The following is a 22,611-nucleotide window of genomic DNA, read 5'->3' on the forward strand; positions in this document are numbered from 1 at the left end:
GAAATTGGTTCTCTGGCAGCATTCCAAGTGAGATATGGTGGGTGTTGATAAACATTCCTCTGAAAGACTGTTTGCCAAAACCTTGTTGACTGTGAATGACAGTAATTCACAGTCATTTAAATAAAAGAGGTTTGGCCAAATTTAAGACTTTGCTTCATGCTTTCTAAGGAAGCCTAGGTCCGAACAAAATTCAGACACTTGGCAAGTGGCTCATATTTAGGAATGTCCCAGAGTCATGTGATCACCTTTTGCAAACTTCTGACAATGGGGAAGGGAGATTCACTTAACAACCATCTTCCTAGTTTAACACCTGCAGTGAATTACTTAACCACAGTGACAAGAACAGTCATAAAATGGAGCAAAACAAACATCTCACCCAGCAATAGAAATTTGGGGCTCAATTGTGGTCGTAAGTCGAGGAGTACCTGCATGGAGCTACTTGAATTGCTACAGCAAAACAGCTTATCTACAATGTGAGTTAGCACGAGGTGTAAAAGCTCACCGCAAGCCCGATTCTGCTAAAATCCCATATTTACCCAGTGATAATGGCATCGTTTTTAAAAAGAATCAGTGCTTGGTATGTATATCCTAACTTTTTTCGTTGTTTTTTTTTTCTTTTTAGAATTTTTTAATTTTTTTTTTGTTTGCTTTTTGTTTTTAGGTCTAGCATAATAAAACAAATAGAAACAAGTTTCAGTTTGATCCAGAGCTGTTTCAAAATATACCAGGTTAAAAAAAGAGCAATATCTTATATAACTTTCTACAGTATATTCACCTGGTTAGATCTGGGGGAGAAACGTGTATTATGCTGGAAGCGGGGAGTGGGGGGAGGAGAGGATAAAATAAATGCATTTTTTAAAAAAAAATCACCATAGGCTATATGTAAAAGCACAAACCTCCCTAACCTCCTAGTAAAATTTACACCACCTATATTCCCTTCTAAGCCCTTGATTAAACAAAGTGAACCCTACCAAGGATATAGTAGTATAATTGCTGAATGCATGTATCTCAAAAATGCATTCTCCTTTACTTTATCTTTACTCCTTTGTGTAAAGTCTAAAAGATGTCACCTCCTAGTTGGGAAAGGAACAGGTTAGGCTGGTAATAATATGAAATGTTCAAAAATAATCCCAGCTCTTTGTATTAAAGTATGAATGAACCCTTACGGTTTCATAAGCGGGTGGGGAAAAAAAGAAGCAAATCGAAGGATGAACTTCCTTCCCGTTTTCGCGTCATTTTTTTTTTGTTTTAGTCCTTTTCCATTAATTCGCTTCATGGTTTTCAACTTTACAAAGAACACAGGTGTTTCTCTACCGAGCATGTATCAAAACGAGGCTGTCGTATCATCTAGGTGACAACGATGATCTAAGATTCCTAATCCATTTGTTTAAAAAAAAAATAGAAAGAAACCAGTTTCAATTTGTGGTTATAGTACTGGATGTGTCTCTAAAGTGGTGTGTTCTCTTGCAGAATACGAACCTGTGATACAAGATGATGGTTTGATTTTTGCAAAAAAAAAAGAAAAAAGAAAGAAGAAGAAGAGGAGGAGGAGGAGGAAGAGGAGAACCTCAACCAAAATGTCAGTTGCCTTCTGTTGGGATAGTTCGATCCGGTCTCAACAATAACAATAACAATAAAGATTTCCCCCACCCCTCCCCCCCCAAGAGCACAAGCCTGTGATTATACATTGCAAAGAAAGAAAACAAATCCTTGCCTATGGGATTTCTCTTTGAAAAGGTCCAACTTCTTCCTCTCCTTAGCCGTCGCACAGCATGTGCCATTTCGCAATTTGTCTCCTGGGATATTCGCAGATCTCCTTCCAATGCTCTCCCGCCGTGCCTTCCGCTGAAGCCCCCAAGGTTAACCGGCCGATGATGTCGTTCCGGGAGCCCCTATCTGAATCCAGTACTAAGAATTCGATGCTGATCTCCTCGAGACCCTCGCAGGGAATATCAAAGACAAAGAGTTCGTTGAACACCGCGTTGGGGGTACACTTCTTGACGTGCGTCTTCTTTTTGGAGATCCGTTTCTTGGCATGGTAAAGGTTGACTTTGACATACGGGTCTGAAAGACAATTAACATTCAACGGTTGACTCGGACCAGGGTGGGGGTCAAACTCAAGGCCCAGGGGTCCCAGGGATCCAGCCCACGGGGTCCTTAGATCTGGTGCACGGGGCTGCCCTAGAAACAGCAAAGGAGTGCTCTGTGGTGCCTCTGCCAGTGAAAACGGAGCATGGGAGGGTCACACATGCCCCCTCCCCGAGCTCCATTTCCACTGGCAGAGGGTTGCAGAAGGCTGTTGCAGCCAAAAACAGAGCTGAGGAGCCCGTTTTCACTGGCAGAGCACTAGGGCCACGACAAGCGCACCCCAACATGAGTGACATCATGCTGGCCATGCCCACCCTGGCCACACCCACACCCACCGAGGTCAAACACAAACCTGACGCGGCCCTCAATATAATCGAGTTTGACATCCCTGACTTAGACTGCCAAAAATAAGGTCAGTTCAGGGATTGGAACTTTCATGTGTCTTCTCTTCCATAGCCTCTTCCATACAGGACTCAAAGTCTTTATCAACAGGTAACAGTTAAGAGCATAACAGAGTTGGAAGGGACCTTGGAGGCAGAAGTGGGCATCACTTACTGTAACAACCGTTTCGTCCAGCACTGATAATGTGAGTGCATGCGTGTTCTGTCCCTGTCTCACACACGCACACAAACAGTCAGCCAGGGGTTAAATAAAACTTGCAGACAATAAATTCCTTCGATAACAGGATTGGCAGCAACCCAGTAGCTGCTTGCCAAGAACTTTACTCACAGAGGGAGGTGTTCCTCCTCCGTCTGATAAACCAAAACAAATACACAAAGTCAAAGAATTGTCAAATCCAGTCCGTATTAAATCCAAAGCAGGCAAGATAACGTAGTTTCAGAGATACAATGCGACTCGCTAGTTGTTTAGTTTTGTCTGGCCACCACACCCTCTTTTATCCCCTGTGGGGTGTGGTCCAGTGACTCAGCTTAATCTCTGGCACGCCTCCTTTTCTGCTGCGTATGCTTGTCTCTCCGACGCTGGCATAGATCCAGCCAAGACTTATCTCCGTCACTGTCCGACTGCGACTGTTCGGAGATACCTGGCTCCTGGCCAATCTCTTCTCCCTCGGGAGACACCTGAGGCATTGCCAGAGAGGAGGGTCCTGGAGAGGGAGGCCTGGCCAACTCCTCTCCTTCACTTTCGGAGTCTTCTCCCTCCGATAAGATGGGCTCGGGGGTTGGAGTCACAACAATGTGTACGGCGCATGTGTGCTGTGTCAAACAACATGGCAATTCGCTCATGCGTGCCTTCCGCAATAACGATATAGGACGGGATTGTGCACGGGTGGGCGGGGCCATCTGCAGGTTGCAACTACCGGTTTGCCCGAACCGGTCTGAACCAGCCGCAGCCCACCACTGCTTGGAGGTCTTCTAGTCCAACCTTATACCATTGCAGACAAATGGTTGTACAAACGCTTCTTAAAAGCCACCAGTGTTGGAGCCCATCACAACTTCTGGAGGCAAATTCTGAACCCAAGGAAAAATATGCATTGTTATTCTACAGAGCAGCCTTTCTGAACCCTTTTACCATGGAGGAACCCTTGAAATAATGTTCAGGTCTCGGAAATCCATGCATTAAAGTTATTATATCTGCCATTGAGTCATGGCACATAAAAATTCCCATCAGAGCAAGAAACAATGGATGGAAACTAAGGAGAGAATCAACTGAGAATTAAGGAGAAATTTCCCGAGAGTTAGAACAATTAACCAGTGGAACAGCTTGCCTCCAGAAGTTGTGGGTGCTCCAACATTGGAGGCTTTCAAGAAGAGACTGGACAACCATTTGTCTGAAATGATATAGGGTCTCCTGCTTGAGTAGGGGGCTGGACTAGAAGATCTCCATGATCTCTTCCAACTCTGTTACTCTGTTATTCTGTTAACTAGCATTGTATGGCATTCAAAGTTCAAAATTGATGATGATGATGATGATGATGATGATGATGATGATGATGATGATGGTGATGATTTGGCAAATCCTAATCTCTTGGAGAACCCATGGCAATCTTTCATGAATCCCTAAATTTCCACAGAACCTCAAATGAGAGAGGCTGCAATAGATTGTATTTTGTATAGTAGAGAAGTGGTCTCCAACTGGCCCAGCTGGGAGTGGGGAGAGGGGAACCAGACCACACAAGCGGCAGGACAATGCACACATGGCTTCACTCGCATGAGTGGCAGCTCAGAATACATGCATGCATGTCAACCCATCTCTCACATGGCCTGATTCCAAATAGGCCATGGCCTGGGGGTTGGGGACCCCTGTGGTAGAGCAGACTCTACAAACAGGGGTGGGCTACTGGGGGTTCACAGGGGTTCGGGAGAACCTCTAGCTAAGATTCTGTTGTGGCTCCGTTGCCTGAGCCTGGACTATCGACAGATGCAGACTCTGAGAGTGAGGGAGAGGAGTTGGCAAGGCCTCCCTCTCCAGGACCCTCCTCTCTGGCAATGCCTCCGGAGGACACCGAAGGCCAAAAGGTAGGCTCAGAGCCAAGCACGTCCCCGCAGCCACAGGTGGACAGTGACGAAGGAGATATGTGCTGGCTGGACCCTCGCCAGAGGCGCAGGGAGAAGCGTGCGCAGCAGAGGGGAAGGCATGCCAGAGATTAGCTGAGTCACTGGACCACACCCCACAGGGTATAAATGTGGGTGTGGTGGCCGGTTCAGTTTGTGACGAGCAAAAACTAGAAATAATCCATGATCTCTGCGTTCCTGGACTTTGCCTGCTTTATCGGACTGCATTTGGATTAATCCTTGTATTGTTGAAAACTCTGCCTGTTTTATTGGAATGCTGGCAGTCTAATCTTTGTTTTGTGTGAGTAAAGTCTGAATTGGCAGCTAGCCACTGGGTTGCTGCCAGCTTTATTTTCAAAGAATTTGGTCGTGTGGCTTATTAACGCTGGGCTGTCTGTGGGGGTGCGTGAGTGGAACGGGGACAGAACAGATTCTGTGCAGTTCAGAGAACCCCCCAAATCCCACTCCTGGTGGGCCCCGCCCCACCCACCCCTCCCCTCCCCTCCCCTCCCAGGAGTCCCCCACAGCCTGTTTTGGATGTAGGTAAGTGCAGGGTGCGTGCAGAGGGTCAGGGAGGGCGAAAAATGGGCCTACTGGAAAATTGGGAAGGCCAAGAGCCTCTGGAGCCTGGGGAGGCTGTTTTCGCCCTCCCAGAGGCTCAAAGAAAGCCTCTGAAGCCCGGTGAGGGCAAAAACACTTCCCCTGGCTGTGGTGCAGTAGGCTGACTAGGCCACACCCACCCAGCAACCGGGCAAAGATCCCCTTGCTAAAATTGCTGAAGCCCACCCCTGCCTACAACATCTCTAAGGGTGTTTGGCAGCCCCCATATTTTCTGGGTCTGAATCAGTGGTGGGTTGCCCCCGGTTTGGACCGGTTTGCAAGAACCATTAGAAAAACTGATGGGAGGCTCCGCCCACTGACCCGGACATCATCATACGTAGTCTGCACATGTGCAGAAGCTTCTACGCATGCACGTACATGATGCGAACCGGTAGTAAAGATAAGTAAGAACCCACCCCTGGTCTGAATGGTTATTGCGAATAACTCTGGAAATGAGAGCATATAGGCAGAGCCAACATAGAACAATAATGCATGTGGATGATCTAGAACGGTTTTCATAATTCATGTCACATTTTATCTTCTCCCACAGAGGCATAAAATATTGTTGTGTTCACACTTAACCTGGTTTTAGTGTGAATTTATCACTCTGGGAATTAGAGTAGGCTTACAGTATAACGCCACCCAAAATAAATTCATAAATCTGCCCTTTTCAAAAGCAGCTCTTTTTTTTAACAAAAAAAAACAAGAAAAAACAAGGATAGTTCCTATCTACAGAAAATCATTTGCTTCTCTGTAATTTGTAAATTTCTAGGTTCAACCTGCCCTTGTCCTCACCAGCTGAGAATCCATCAATGTCATTGCATGTGGTCTCCTTTTCAAATTACCTGATAATCCCGAAACATCAGCCTTAGGTAGATGCCTCGCCTTTAAAACAACCACTGTCAGCGTATTTGTTGTAGACTGATAACAAAGTGAGATCAGCAATTCACCACGTCCAGAAGATTTCTGCAGAATTAAAAATATACGTTCGTTAAGTTGTAATGCTTAGAGCTACTTCAAATCCAGAGATTGACCGATTTGCAATATTCCGATTTGTAAACTGACTTTGTCATTAGCAACAAAATATTTCTAGTTTGGAGAATGGATGGATGGATGAATCTCCATCTGTTTGTCTCTCTGTGTCTCTGAGCCTGCCTGTCTGTCTGTCTGTCCGTCTGTCCATCCATCCATCTATCTAGCCCTATCTATCTATCTATCTATCTATCTATCTATCTATCTATCTACCTATCTATCATCTATCTATCTATCTATCTATCTATCTATCTATCTATCCATCCATCTATCTATTCATTCATCCATCCATCCATCTATCTATCCATCTATCTATGTGTCTGTCTGTCTGTCCATCCATCCATCCATCCATCCATCCATCCATCCATCTAGCCCTATCTATCTATCCATCCATCCATCCATTTATCTATCCATCTATCATGTGTCTATCTATCCATCTATCTATGTGTCTATCTATCCATCCATCCATCCATATCTATCTATCTATCTATCTATCTATCTATCTATCTATCTATCTATCTATCTATCTGTCTATCTATCATCTGCCTATCTGCCTGCCTACCATCCATCCATCCATCCATCCATCTCTATCTATCTATCTATCTATCTATCTATCCATCCATCCATCCATCCATCCATCCATTATCTATCTATCCATCCATCCATCCATCATCCATCCATCATCTATCTATCTATCTATCTATCTATCTATCTATCTATCTATCTATCTATCTATCTATCTATGTCTCTGTCTGTCTGTCTGTCTGTCTCTATCTCTATCTCTATCTCTTCCTATTTTTGTTTGTTTGTTTGTATCCCACCTTTATTATTTTTACAAACAACCCAAAGTGATAATCATGGGTCTGATCCTCTAGAAACCAAGATTTGTTAATCTACAACTGAAACCAAAGCAACAAGCTAGTTCTAGTAAATCTGGCCCAATTAAGTTAATGTATCTCCATCTCCCTTTTTTGATTACTAGACATAACACATGAACACTTGAGAAACCATGACCAATCTGGAATTGATTTCAAACCATGGATTGGGTCAATCAGTCCTTTCTTCCTGATACTGCTTTTATTTTAAGCACAATTTGTTGAATAAGCTACCACGATTGGGTTCACATAGTATGCAATGTCATAATTTTGCAATTCAACATTTTTGAACGACCGTAGCTGGCTTTAGAGAACTTGCCAAGTCATATTTAAGCCATGTTTTATTTGAGAGAGATGTTTGAAGCAAACCAGGCCCTCCTCAATTGGATGACAAGTAGCGCTCTCTCTCTCCCTCCCTCCCTCCCTCTCTCTCTCTCTCTCTCTCTCTCTCTCTCTCTCTCTGTGTGTGTGTGTGTGTGTGTATGGAGGGAATCTTTCTATAATAGTGTGCATGTAGGAGACGAGCAGACTGAGCAAGAAGGTGGGGTTAAGTGCATCATCAGTTTGGAATCATTGTGCAGCCACAAGAAATCCAAGTCTCACCCCTGTGAATTCTATAAACCCTTATCGAATTTTGAACGATCATTAAGCAAATGGTTGTAACTCGAAAACTACCTGTTCTGACCTTTAGATTTCACCAGATGGCTATGATGCATCATTTAACTTTGAATACTCACTCATATTTTATATATTTGAGCCACCTTTAACTCCTTTCACTTACTTAACTGCGATATAATTCTGAAACTCCCTAAATCAGACAGAAAACTGTTACCTGAAACTCATATTTCAAAACATTGACAATATCACTCGGTGAGTGAGCCAATACCATCCTAGGCCGCATGAATAGAGGGATAATGTAGAACCAAGATCACATGAAGCATTAATGCTGCTTTATAAAGCCTTAGTAAGATCACACCAGGAATACTGCATCCAGTTTTGGCCACATTGCAAAAAAAGATGTTGAGACCAGGGGTGAAATCTAAAATTTGTTACTACCGGTTCTGTGGGCGTGGCTTGGTGGGGGGGGGGGTAATGTGACTGGGTGGGTGTGGCCATTTTTTTTAACTTTTAAAACCATTTTTTCTACAACCTCTTTGGTGAAGAGGTTGTAAAAAAATGCTTTCAAATGGCTCTGACGATCCCAGCTGAGTTGCCTGATTGTCACCCTCTGCCGATCAGGCAACTCAGCTGAGATCATCAGAGCTTGGATCGTCAGAGGCATTTAAAAGAAAACAAACTTTTTTTTCTTTTAAATGGCTCTGACGATCCCAGCTGAGTTGCCTGATTGCCGATCAGGCAACTCAGCTGGGATTGTCAGAGCTTGGATCGTCAGAGGCATTTAAAAAAATGACTCTGACGATCCAAGATGAGTTGCCTTGATCAGCAGAGGGTTAAAAACCCTTGGATTTTTGGATCGTCAGAGCCATTTAAAAGAAAAAAAGCCTCTGATGATCGCACGGCTCAGCTGGGCCTGGGGGGGGCAGGGATTTTTGCTACTGGTTCTCCGAACCACCCGCCTCCATCGCTACCGGATCGGGTGATCCGGTCCGAACTGGGAGCATTTCACCCCTGGTTGAGACTCTGTAAAGAGTGCAGAGAAGAGCAATAAGAATGATTAGGGGGCTGGAGGAATTGGATACGCCTACTCTAGTGAAAAGAAGGACAAGGGGAGACATGATAGCAGTGTTCCAATATTTGAGGGACTGCTACAAAGAAGAGGGGGGTCAATCTATTCTCCAAAATACCAGAAGGAAGGACAAGAAGCAATGAATGGAAACTAAACAGGGAGGGAGGAAATCTAGAACTTAGTTCCTGACAGAGAGAACGATTAATAAGTGGAACAGTTTACCTCCAGAAATTGTGTGTGTTTGTCTGAAATGGTATAGGCCAAGTTCTCCTGCTTGGTGGAATTCAAATTTTTTTACTACTAGTTCTATGGGCGTGGCTTGGTGGGTGTGGTGTGACTTGGTGGGCGTGGCTTTGTGGGCATGGCAGAGGAAGGATACTGCTAAATCTCCATTCCCACCCCCACTCTGGAGCCAGCCAAAGGTGGTATTTGCCGGTTCTCCGAACTACTCAAAATTTCCGCTAACGGTTCTCCAGAACCTGTCAGAACCTGCTGAATAGCACCCCTGGGTTGGACTAGAAGAATTCCAGGGTCTCTTCCTCCTGTCTTATTCTGCTGTTCTGTTGTCTTGAGAAAATGAAATGATAACTTCAAACCCTCCATTACAGAACAAAACATCGGAACCAATCTCTCCAAATGTCATCGCAAATAATAGGCGATGAATTAACATGTCAATGGACCCAAGAAAATATCAGCTACAAATCAGATTTTACAGAAAATAATATGGTCACCTTGTGGGAACAAAATATATAAGCCGGGAAATGTAAGCCAAACAAGCTTCATCTCTTCAGGTCAGAAATGGATTAAAAGCCATAAAACACTCTAGATGGGAATATTGTTTGCTACACATCGAAGCAATTTGATTTGATGCTTGATCTTTTGAAAGCAATTATCCCAAAGTCAATATACTGGCAGGTCCTCAAGTCGGGATATTGGTTGCCTGAGCTTTGAAACATGTATTAGATTTGGGATTTTAATAGGAAATGGGCTGCCACTTAAAGCTGAAGATATTTCCAAGCTGATTTGCAACCTTGATATCAAAGATATTGATCTGGTCATAAACCATGTGCAATTCAGTGGGGCAAAGAAAATATTTAGAATTGGAGCCAGAACTCCTGATGATAATAATAAAACCGATGCCTGCATCTTTTAGGATGCTGCTTCTTTTGATTGGCCAATTGAAGTTTAATGGACTACTGGGAATTTGTGCTAGAGAATTAGCAGATTCTATCGATTGTATCCATGGCAATAATAGGCAATATTCAAAGCCATTACAATCCAAGTTTTTGTCATTGGATTTACTGGAAGGCAGAATATGCTGTATTGATTGATTGATTGATTGATTGATGACAATATTTGTAGCTCAGGGTTGACCTGCAGGATACTTGGTGTTGTTTTTTTCCAAACATTTCATTACCCATCTAGGTAACATCATCAGTGCTAGAAGGGAGTGGTGTTTGCTCTCATTTATATATTAGTTTATATAGTCCACTATTGATGAAGACAATGTATCGATACTAATTTTTGTCCGAGGATGTTTTTGAGATGCCGAACAGGAGTGGGCTGCGGGAAGTTCGCAGGGGTTTGGGAGAACCTCTAGCTAAGATTCTGTGAAGTTCGGAGAACCCCCAAATCCCACTCCTGGATGTCCCCGCCCTGCCCAACCCACCCCTCCCAGGAGTCCCCACACAGCCCATTTTGGATGCAGGGTGCATGCAGAGGCTTGGGGAGGGTGAAAAATGGGCCTACTGGAAGTTCAGGAGGCCTCCGGAGCCTAGGGAGGCCATTTTTGCACTCCTGGAGGCTCAAAAAAAGCCTCCAGAGCCCAGGGAGGGAGAACCCCCTCCCCACCATGGTGCAGGAGGTCGACTAAGCCATGCCCACCATGGCCATGCCCACTCAGCAACCAGGCAGAGAACCCCTTGCTAAAATTTTTGAAGCCCACCCCTAATCCCAATTAACTCGATTCATAACATTTTGGCTAGTATAAATGATGATTTAGCAGAAAATAAACTTCAGCAACTCCAGTAGCAGTATATTTTTGAAATATTTCTGCCCAGACAGGTAGTAGTTTTCCCAACATTGGCTGAGAATTCTCAAGAATGCAACATTGGGTAGTTAATGATTTAGCACAACCCATTAATCATTTAGATCAACACAGTTAAACTAATATTCTGTGTTCTCATATGCATGTTCAAGCAGGAATATCCACTAATCATCAGGCACAGCAGAATCAACTGATAATCACCCAATGTTCATTAATCATTAGAGATACTCCTTTCGCTTTGATCAGCCTCATCTTAAATACCGTGCTTCTCCAAGGGTGAAATTCATACCTTAAAGTTTAGGATGGAACGATTAAAGGATGAAAATATGGTGCATAAACAAGGCTGCTACAACAGATGTGTATTGATCTGCCTAGGTGACTGACTACAATTGCAATTTACAAGCCTATTTTTCTTACTTTGCCACGTACCAATTTAGGAAGAAGGAAAATAAGTCAAGATAAAATCCTAAGGGATGCACCACGGCAAGTTGAAGATGTACCGGATGTGACTTTTCATGCCTCTTTAGCGCTACAGCAATACATCGTTGCATCTCACTGCAACTTTGGAGCATGCATGCAATGTCATGATGCCCATCAAAAAGAGGCGGGGCTTATGTGGCAATGCTACGATGATGCTACTGTCACTCTGACACTCCTTTAGCCACACCCACAGATAATATCAGGCAGAAGTGCTCTGTACAAATTTAGCATATGATAAAGTCATATTCTAATAGATGAGGTGTTCGGGTCCCCAGCAAATTCTATCCTTTTCTGGATATCAAGACCCTACCCAGAATGCTTTGCTCTTCTCTCCTTCTAAACCCACTCCAACAGCCAACTCACCTTTGGCAATCCTTTTAATATTGGGCTATTCTTTAGAAGGTAGTATTGAGTTTCCTGTAAAATTCCATCAGTAAATGGATGATGCCATCTGGCTCAAATGACCCAGAATCTGAGTTTAGTCCTATAGTCTATGGAATTATCATCTCTTTGCCAACATGCATAGCTGAGATGACAGACAGAGAAATAGATAGATAGATAGATAGATAGATAGATAGATAGATAGATAGATAGATAGATAGATAGATAGATAGATGATAGATGATAGATGATAGATGATAGATGATAGATGGATGGATGGATGGATGGATGGATGGATGGATGGATGGATGGATGCATGGATGGATGCATGGATGGATGCATGGATGGATGGATGCATGGATGGATGGATGGATGCATGGATGGATGCATGGATGCATGCATGGATGGATGGATAGAAAGATAGATAGATAGAAAGATAGATAGAGATAGAGATAGAGATAGAGATAGAGATAGAGATAGAGATAGAGATAGAGATAGAGATAGAGATAGAGATAGAGATAGAGATAGATAGAGATAGAGATAGAGATAGAGATAGAGAGATTAGATGGATGGATGGATGGATGGATGCATGGATGGATGGATGCATGGATGGATGCATGGATGGATGGATGCATGGATGGATGGATGCATGGATGCATGGATGCATGGATGGATGGATGCATGGATGCATGGATGCATGGATGGAAAGATAGATAGAAAGATAGAGAGAGAGATAGAGAGATAGAGAGATAGAGAGATAGAGATTAGAGAGATGGATGGATGGATGGATGGATGCATGGATAGAAAGATAGATTGAAAGATAGATAGGTAGATAGAGAGATAGAGAGATAGAGATAGAGATAGAGGATAGATAGATAGATAGATAGATAGATAGATAGATAGATAGATAGATAGATAGATAGATATAGAAGATAGATGAGAGGGAGGGGAGGGAGGGAGGGAGGGAGATGATAGATTGTAGGAGATGACCAGGCTGAGCCCAAGGGAGGGGTCAAACACATCATCAGACTCAAGTCCCTTCACACCCACAAGAGATCTAAGTCCAGCCCACCCATTGACTTTTATCTACTGCCAATTTCCTTTCACCATTAGTAGTTCAGATTCTTGTAGAGAGCATTAGCATGCAATCAACCTATATTCATTTGAATTTCCTGGACTCCTGTGCTTTAGATAGATAGATAGATAGATAGATAGATAGATAGATAGATAGATAGATAGATAGGTGGGTGGGTATGTGTGAATGTGTGAGTGTGATGGAGGGAGGGAGGGAGGGAGGGAGAGAAGAAGAGAGGGAGATAAGAGGGTGGTGGTATAGGGTTTCTTGCTTGAGGAGGGTGTTGGATGAGAAGACATCCAAAATCCCTTCTAACTCTTTTGTTCTGTTATTCTGAAATGGTTTCCCAAAAGCATTAAAGTGGTTTATCATTGCCTTCTTCAAAATATAATTTCAACATCTCACTCAAGCATATAACGTTGGTATTTAATAGAAGTCTCTTATCAAGCTCAACTCCAACAAAATAAGCCATGTACTGTCACCCGTTGAAATTAGTTAAAATCTATTTTAAAAACCAGATATTTATTTATTTATTTTTATTTTATTAAACTGTGCTTTCCAAACTAATAATACTCTTAGTTTTTTATTGCAGAATGATCTGTCTTCAGCCCCAGTAGGTAGACCGGACCAGAAAATCAAGTGCCCAGGAAGACTAAAACAACAATTAAGTGAGATAGAGTACAAAAATGGAGTCTGGAGTATGGGATCTCCTGCTCAAGTAGAGGGTTGGACTAGAAGACCTCCAAGGTTCCTTCCAACTCTTGTCATTCTGTATTCTGCATGTGCTATATTCCCTCCCCCTTCTGATATTTCAGTTAATTAGGGAAGCATCTGTCTGACTCACTTGGAAATATGATCTCATTACTCTGGACTGTTTTTTTGTCTAGGTATCGGTTCCTGAATATTTCCTTTAAGATCATCTCCCTTACTTTCTATATCTTATATTTGGTAAGCAAAGTCACATACTAAATCCGAGATCCAAGGGTGGGACTGCTGGGAGTTCGCAGGGGTTCGGGAGAACCTCTAACTAAGATTCTGTGCAGTTTGGAGAACCCCCAAATCCCACTCCTGGCTGGCTCCTCCCACCCCACCCCTCCCAGAAGTTCCCACGTGGCCTGTTTTGGATGCAGATAAGTGCAGGGCGCACAAGGAGGCTCTGGGAGGGTGAAAAACAACAAATTAAAATTTACATTAAAAAAGAATGGGAAAGGTTAGGCCAGACCAGCCTGGCGAAATAAAAAGGTCTTGAGAGCGCGGCGGAAGGTGCGTAGATCCGGGATTCTCTGTATCTCCAGGGGGAGCTCATTCCATATAGTAGGTGCCCCCACAGAGAAGGCTCTCCCCCTGGGGGCTGCCAGCCGACATTGTTTGGCCGACGGCACCCGGAGGAGTCCCTCTCTGTGAGAGCGTACCGGCCAGTGGGAGGCCGTTTGCGGCAGCAGGCGGTCCCGTAAATAACCGTAAATAACATCATGGCTATGCTAAAAATTTTGAAGCCCACCCCTGCCTAGATTTATAATGAGAACATCTATAAGACTTTAAAAAGAAAATGCTATACCTTATACCATTTTCATTTTGAACGCTTATAGATGTTCTCATTATAGATCTAGAATTTAGCGGGGGAGTTTGTTTAGCAAATATTCCTTTGATACTCAAGAAGGGAAAAGAGGGTAAAATATGCTGAGTTTTGATTCCTTATCCTGTCCTGAATGTGTTTAAGATTCGTGTGGCATTTGCATGGGTGGTGATACTCATTATTACAATTCATAGAGTATTCTGTAATTTCTAATGTGTAGGTGACAACATGTAGTACTCAATGGAACGGCATCTACATGGAGGGAAGCATGCAACGGGGTAGCCCAAGGCTCTGTCTTAGGCCCAGTACTCTTCAATCTCTTCATCAATAATTTGGACAAGGGGATGGATGAGGAACTTATCAAATTTGCAGATGACACCAAATTGGCAGGAATAGCCAACACTGCAGAAGATAGGCGTAAGATACAGAAGAATTGAACATTGAAATTTAACGGTGAAAAAAATTAAAGTTCTACATTTAGGCAAGAAAAAACAGGTATAGGATAGCTGGTACCTCGCTCAATAGTAATAACTGTGAGAGGGATCTTAGAGTCCTAGTGGACAACCATTTAAATATGAGCCAGCCATGTGCTGCAGCTGCCAAAAAGGCCAACACACTTCTAGGCTGCATTAACAGAGGGATAGAATCAAGATCACGTGAAGTGTTAATATCTCTTTATTATGCCTTGGTAAGGCCACACTTGGAATGCTGCATACAGGTTTGGTCACCACGATGTAAAAAAGATGTTGAGACTCTAGAAAGAGTGCAGAGAAGAGCAACAAAGATGATTAGGGGACTGGAGGATAAAGCATATAAAGAATGGTTGCTGAAATTGGGTATGTCTAGTTTAATGAAAAGAAGGACTGGGGAGACATGATAGCAGTGTTCCAACATCTAAAGGGTTGGCATAAAGAAGAGGGAGGCAAACTATTCTCCAAAGCACCAGAAGAAGCAATGGATGGAAACGAATGAAGGAGAGAAGAAACCTAGAACGAAGGAGAAATTTCCTGACAGTTAAAACAATGAATCAGCGGAACAACTTGTCTCCAGGAGTCGTGGGTGCTCCATCACTGGAGGTTTTTAAGAAGAAAGTGGACAACCATTTGTCTGAAATGGTGCAGGGTTTCCTGCCTGAGCAGGGGCTTGGACTAGAAGTCCTCCAAGTCCCTTCCAACTCATTTATTTATTTATTTATTTATTTATTTATTTATTTATTTATTTATTTATTTATTTTTTAAATTTTTATACCGCCCCCTCTCCCGAAAGACTCGGGGTGGTGAACAGCCAAGATTAAAAAACATACAATATAAACATTAAAATACATTTAAAACAAAATTAAATCCCTAATGGCTTTCCCCAATTTAAAACCCCTTACCCATAAAATTCACCAATAAAAATTTTAAGCCAGCCCGGCTTGCCGAAATAGAAATGGCAAGAGCCCGGCGAAAGGTTCGGAGGTCCGGGATCAGTCGTATCCCTGAGGGTAGCTCATTCCAGAGGGCTCTTCCCCGGGGACGGTCACCAGTCGACATTGCCTGACCGACGGCACCCTGAGGAGACCCTCTCTGTGGGAGCGGATTGGCCGGTGGGAGGTTATCGGTGGCAGAAGGTGGTCTTGTAAATAACCGGGCCCTAAGCCATGGAGCACTTTGAAGATGAGAACCAGTACCTTGAAGCGCACCCGGAAGACCACTGGAAGCCAATGCAGCTCGCGTAGGAGAGGTGTTACATGGGAGCGCCATGTCGCCCCCATAAGTACCCACGCGGCTGCATTCTGCACCAGTTGGAGCCTCCGGGTGCTCCTCAAGGGGAGCCCCATGTAGAGAGCATTGCAGTAGTCCAGACGGGAAGTGACGAGGGCATGAGTGCTTATTCTGTTATCATGCTTTATTGTTTGATAAGAGATGTACCTAGCCCAGTGATGTTGAACCTTTTCAGCACCGAGTGCCCAAACCACAACATGCGTGCATGTGTGGGCATGTGTGCGCACCAGAGCACCAGAAACCTGAAGACCAGCTGGCCAGCACACACATGCCTATTATTTGGCATTTTTCAGGCCGTTTTCAGGCCATTTCAGGCCATTTTCCGGGCTGTTTTCTGGGCTGTTTTCAGGCCATTTTCGGGCCGTTCTCAGGCTCCTTTTGGGGCATTTTCAGGGCATTTTCACCATGAAGATCAGCTGGCACACCAAAAACCAGAAGAGCAGCTGGCTCTGTGTGACACCTCTGGCACACGTGCCATAGATTCGCCATCACTGACCTAGCCCACTTCCCTGGACCGTGTCTATAATTAGGATTTTATTTCCTTCCAATATTTTTAATCACAAATAAAATATGAACATTCCACTGTGTCAGTGGAAGAAAGCAGTTGATCTGATTACCTCTTGATAGAGTTTAATCAACAGTCCACAGCTGTCCTGCGGATTGTTGTCTAATTTCTTGTTCCTGTCAAGGCTCGTAAACTATTGACTTATGTCTTTGGGCTTTGATTGCTACACTATGCTTGAGAAGGAACCAAGGTTTCTCCCAGTTCGCCGCCTGTGAAATGAGTTTGTCTTACAAAGGAGGCTCGTAAAACTCAGCCGGTAGATTATTTCCTTTATCCTGTCACCAGCGTGAGTTATGTCCGAATTATTGCTGATCCTGCCAAATCTGTGAGCCCACTCTTAGCGCTATTAAACAGTTCAGCATTATGGCCCCCGTACTCTAATCAATCAGAGCATAAGAGAGCTGCTCTATTGTGATGAGTTGAGTTCGATGCCTTGATGCTGATAACACAAAATATGTCCTGTGGGGTTTTTTTTCTTTTGTGCTGATGCAAGTTCCTGTACTGAATTTGGCTCGTTGCAGGGTCTATTCCTGTTAGTCAGCACAGAGGGTCATCAAACTAAGTTTTAACTACAGGGAGGATGAATCATTAACTACAGGTTGGATCCCTGCAATCCCTTGGAGAGCTGCTGCCATCGACATCGACCTGTGGTCTGGCTCATTTAAAACACCTTGTAATATTCGAAGACATGGCTTATCCCACTATGTTGTACACAACTCTGAAAGTGGGTTTGTTATCTTAAATGCCCAAACACGTGCGCTCAATTCTAAGCAGGAATCGGGAAAGTGAGACTTAGATTCAGTCAAGAGTTATTGTATTATAAATCGTTTCCTTTCTTGCCTGGCCTGATATAAGTGAAAAGAGAATATTGGTTTACTCCAAAAGTGCTTTTCCAAAATTGGACAGTCTTGTTTTTTTGTTTTTTGCCCTTGAAAACGTTTCACTTCTCATCTGCAAAACTGGACATTTTCCTTGAAACATTTTCAATGAAAAAAAAAAAAACCCCGAAAAAGTCCAGTTGTCTTTTGGTAAAGCACCTTTAAAAAGGTAAAGTTTTCCCTCGCACATATGTGCTAGTTGTTCCTGACTCTAGGGGGTGGTGCTCGTCTCTATTTCGAAGGCGAAGAGCCAGCGCTGTCCGAAGACGTCTCCGTGGTCATGTGGCCATCATGACTAAATGCCAAAGGCTCACGAACGCTGTTACCTTCCCACCAAAGGTGGTCCCTATTTTTCTACTTGCATTTTTTACGTGCTTTCGAACTGCTAGGTTAGCAGAAGCTGGGACAAGTAACAGGAGCTCACCCTGTTACGTGGCATTAGGGATTCGAACCGCTGAACTGCCGACCTTTCAATTGACAAGCTCAGCATCTTAGCCACTTAGGGCTATCTTAACCTGGTTGATAGAGAATCTCCATAGACAGAATATTGATTTACAAATACTTTTAACCTGTTTAGAATGTTTAGTTCATTCATTTCTTCAAAATGTCAATATGATACTACTATTTGTACAACTCACCTCTTCAAAATACTTCTTAAGGAGGGGCAGAGGAAAAGAAAGAATAAATAAGATAAATTACCCTAACATTTTTCTTGATGATTTCCTTGTTCATCAGCATCCTTCCTTCAGACAACTCGATTCCTGATAAGGGAAACAGGACTTCTCCAATGACATCATCGCGGGAGAACCGGTCAAAACTCAGAATCATAAAATGGAGACTCAGATCTTGAATTTGAGTATAAGGGATTCCATAAAAGGTGAAAGTTTCATCAAAAGCTGGATCTAAGGTTTTCCTCAGCACTCGAGTTTTCACCTTGTGCTTCTTCTCTGGCAGTATTGTCATTTTGATGTATGGATCAGAAGTCATGGATTGTTCATCCATGGCTGGTAAGCCCCTTGCTTCTTTGATGTTCACCATGAAAGCCTTCTTTTCAAAGTTGTACTCTAGGGAGAAGAAGAGAGTCCCTAATTTATCTTGCTTTTCTTCAGAAGATATTGAGGTGGTAGACTTCAAGCTGTCAGGAGATGCCGAATCTTTTTCCCTCTCAGGAAAGAGTTTTGGAGTAAAGCCCTCAACATCTGAAGAAGTTGGTACTTTAGGGATCGTTTTTGGGAAGTTGCCATTCAGATCTTGTTTCTCCAGGTCAAGATGCAGAGACGTCTTTGTCATGATAGGCTTGTTTTTGGCTTCCCCTTTGTCCTCTGCGCCAAACTTCTTCTTGCTGTTGAGGTTCTCCGGATAAATATCAACCCCCTTCAGCACATGGACAAATTTATAAGGAGGAGTCTTGTTGGCTTTTGAAGATTTGCGTTGGCAGCAGATCCAAGCAAAGAGCGAGACAGTGAAGACCAGCCCAAAGGCACTGAAGATCCCAACCACGGTTGGGATTTCATCTGCAAATCAAAGCAAATGTCAACAAACATATGAACGGTGGACTTCAGAGCTCACAAGTGATAGTTAACTTAGCAAGAACCCGGCAAAATGATAGAGTGAAGCAATTCGACTGTACAATATACTAAGAGAAAGCATATTCATTTTGTGCCCCCTGCAGGTATCTATGAAAAAAAAATTCCATCTGGAGATTTTTCTCCAGATGCATGCATGATGGAAAGAAATAGAGTTTAACAATCATGATTGTAACAAACAGCCTGGAGCAATTAAATTTTGTGGGTTTCCTAGATGAAGTTACGGATTCACTAAGTGTACAAAGACGTTTGATTCCCTCTAACATCCTTCACATTTGCCTTGTCATCTGGCCGATTTAAAAAAAAAAAGATTTGAAATATATTATTCCTATAATGTTCACTTTCACACCAGTCTTTGCTTTGTCCCTTATGTTCAAGAAACTTCATCTTTATACAAACCTTTTATAGAAGAGATTATAATACAGCACGAAAATGTTAACTTTTATGAGCTTTTCCACCAGTCTGGCATACTGATATGAAGCTGAGTGTTAATATAGATAATATATAATTATTTTTCCCCCGTTATTTCATTATCTTTTATATGCATGGTTTATATTTTCTTTTCTAATTGCAGGAGAAACCGATGAGACTTTTCAGAAGTCTCCGGCAACGTAGGTGCCTAAAGAACAAGGATTTAGTCTCTATTTCTACAAGCACAGCAACTATGATTTTTTTTCCCCTTCTCCATTACTCAGAGAAAAGAAGCCCACATTCTAGACAGCAATAGGGAAAACAGCATGGAAGCTGCAATGACATCTGGAGTACGGATAAAAGTGGGACACCGAGGAGATCATTAGCATTTCATGAGTAAGCAGCACAGGGCCAAATGAATGCCACTAATTGGAAATCCAATTCTGCCCATAAGTAACATTTCCGAGCAAGTTTAAGTGCCAGGCACTGGCAACAGCAATCCGAATGAAAGTCTACCTTCTCCTAGCAAAATGGGAATGCATGAAATATTGATGCAGAAAAGAAGTGCGTCTTTCATGCGTGGGGACAGGTATGCAAGAAAATGTGTGCTGTATTCTTTCTGGCCAGGGGATTTTCTGGAAAGGAGAAGTGGATGCTGTCCTTGACGATTCTTATTGGAGAGAAGGACTCCGCTTTTGAGTGGGGGAAGAGTAACAGACTCACCCCTCTGTTAAAATTATGAGACAATGAATGGACCTACTAAGCAAGCATTAAAAGGGTTGAGCATGGACCATTGTCATTTTTAGGAAGCATCCCCTTCTGGCATGAGGGTTTTCTGGTCTTTTGAGGAGAGGACTTTCCCATTTTTGATTAGGGTTGATCAATGAGAAGACAACTCATGGTTGTACGTTAGTCTGCAGGAAATGTTGCTTTGGGATAAGACGCTGGGTCAGTTACATTGTAGCCTCTTTCTATGTCACTAACTCCCTTCACACGCCCCCTTTTTAACATCTCTTCCAGTTGAGGGACAACTTATCAGCAGTGAGGGAATGGCATTTCCATAAGATGCTTACAAGGAAGTTCAGGTGGGTATTACCTCCCTTGAACAGGTTTTAATTGTCAACCAATGTGTTTGCAAGTACTGTTTAGAAGCCCGCACCCAGCGGATTGTTCCTGGGAGAAAGTTACAGGTATTAATTATCTTCCCAAAGTCAATTATGAGGTGAGCAAGCTGTCGCAAATGAAATTAGAAGCACCTATGAGGGGATGGACCAAGAAGAAATCCCAACTCATCGTGCTCTCTCCTAACCGCCAGTGGGAACACCATCTGCTGTGATGCTGTTTTCCTAGGATCACCTAGGTATTCTAACATCTGTGTGAGAACGAGATGCTGACTTGAGACTCTACGAGCTATCGGGAAAAAAGAGCAAGGCAGATTTCAAGAGTGTCAATATGAAAAGACCCCCTTCCACATTCTCTGCATGCAAACTGAAGTCAACATTGAACTGATTTATTTTCATGGGAAGCCAAAAGAACAACTTGACCCAGGGATGGAAGCAATAACATATGTTGCTTAGGAATGATCCCATTGTCCCAGAAGAAGCCATCAGGAGTTTAAAATGAGGCCATCAGGAGTTTATAACACAATACTATGTGTTATAGGTGGTACCCCGAGAGCATTGCATGGCAAAGACAATCAATGAGACAATGTTCACTCACTCATCTACCCCACACTTAAATATCTGAAAAAAGAAACCTATGTAGGTATGCAAAAAAATAAAATAAAATAAGAGGTTATTTATTCAGCATTCCAGCAGAGGAGAAATACCAATGATTTTGTTCTGATTTTCAGGTTTTCAGAGCCAAAGCAGCCACTTTAAGTTTCTTTCTGAAATCTTGCACTGAGTTAAAAGCATGAGATAACACTTTACGGGCATTATTATCCAAGAAACAACACTTATGACAAGAGGCAAACAGACATCTGCTTAGAGGAGAGGTAGAAAGGCACAGCGATATGAATGTTGAGATGGATGACTAATCTTTTTTTAAGTGTCTGGTAGCTACCCTTGTACGAACAGAAGCGATTATGACCATTTTTCCGAGAGCATGTAGAGGAGAGGTTTGAAATGACTCATCCTCGTCTCGATCACGGCTTCCTTCTAACAAAGATCGAGGCAAATCCATCTTTTCCCTGTCCTCAAACCCCCCTTACCTTCCTCCCCGGTCCTTATATTCTGTTCGCAACATCGGGAGAAGGAAGACCGAAGGATGAAGAAGGAATAATCTGAACAGTCTAAAAGCAGCAGAAGAGAAGGAGGAGGAGGAGGAGGAGGCGCAAACTTTTGCCCAATCCACCCATCTTCCCATAGATGCTTGGAAAGGGAGGCGAAGACAAGCCATCTTCCAAGCTCAAAGTGGAAACACGCCTGACGCTTCCAAGGGTCGAAAGTCCCCAAGGAGCCCAAAATGGCAGAGTCATCTACTTTGCTTGAGAAGTGGGGAGTGGGGGGGCAGGAATGAAACCCACCTGGATTCGCATTTTTGTCATTTCTCTCTTTTAAAAAATATTTTTTTTAAAAAAAAATATATATCTTTCTTACCAAATTCTTCTCTGCTGGCTGTAATCGGAGCCATGTTGTTTGCTCGCGTGCGCTGTCCAAGGTGCTGAAGCGCTGTCCAAGGTGCTGAAGGTTTCTTTTTCCCTTCTCTTTCCCTCCGGCGGATCCCGGCGCAAAAGGAAAGACGCGCGCAAGCCCACCAACCAAAACAGGGGGAGACTTCTTTCCCGACGCGATGCCGACACCAGCCCGAAAGATCCGGGAAGGTTTGGGAAAGAGGAGGAGGAGGAGGAGGAGGAGGTAGAGAGAGAGAGAGGAAACGCGGGTGGGAGGGGGAGAGAGAGAGAGAGAGAGAGAGACTGAAGGGAGGGCAGGCCTGATCGGGTGCTCCCCTCCGTCACAGCGATTCGTGAGCCCTTGTCCGCTGGTTCGGGTCTTCTGACTCACCGAGCTCGGAGCCCGAAGACGTGGTTGAAACCCAAATTGACGCAATTCT

The 22,611-nt window shown here is 43.3% G+C and overlaps 1 protein-coding gene across 1 annotated transcript; it reads right to left on the reverse strand.

Moving 5' to 3' along the window:
* Positions 1-593: 593 nt before the first annotated feature.
* On the reverse strand, positions 594-22,611 carry SYT4 (synaptotagmin 4). The gene is made up of 4 exons (XM_060690783.2): positions 22,158-22,611; positions 18,260-19,074; positions 6,047-6,167; positions 594-2,064 (listed from the first exon to the last, which is right to left on the reverse strand). The coding sequence occupies exons 1-4, from the start codon at positions 22,189-22,191 to the stop codon at positions 1,757-1,759; spliced, it is 1,278 nt and encodes a 425-aa protein (XP_060546766.2). The 5' UTR covers positions 22,192-22,611; the 3' UTR covers positions 594-1,756.

Source organism: Pantherophis guttatus, chromosome 2, assembly GCF_059756535.1.
Source record: "Pantherophis guttatus breed Tessera chromosome 2, ASM5975653v1, whole genome shotgun sequence".
Lineage (NCBI taxonomy): Eukaryota > Metazoa > Chordata > Lepidosauria > Squamata > Colubridae > Pantherophis > Pantherophis guttatus.

What these genes read in the sequence shown, in the direction of transcription:
- SYT4 (XM_060690783.2), bottom strand. Translation starts at nt 22,191, where the DNA reads ATGGCTCCGATTACAGCCAGCAGAGAAGAATTTG. An exon ending in AGCCAGCAGAGAAGAATTTG is followed by an intron (nt 19,075 to 22,157) that starts GTAAGAAAGATA and finishes TTTGATTTGCAG; the next exon opens with ATGAAATCCCAACCGTGGTT. An exon ending in TGATGTTTCGGGATTATCAG is followed by an intron (nt 2,065 to 6,046) that starts GTAATTTGAAAA and finishes ATTGTCTTTCAG; the next exon opens with ACCCGTATGTCAAAGTCAAC.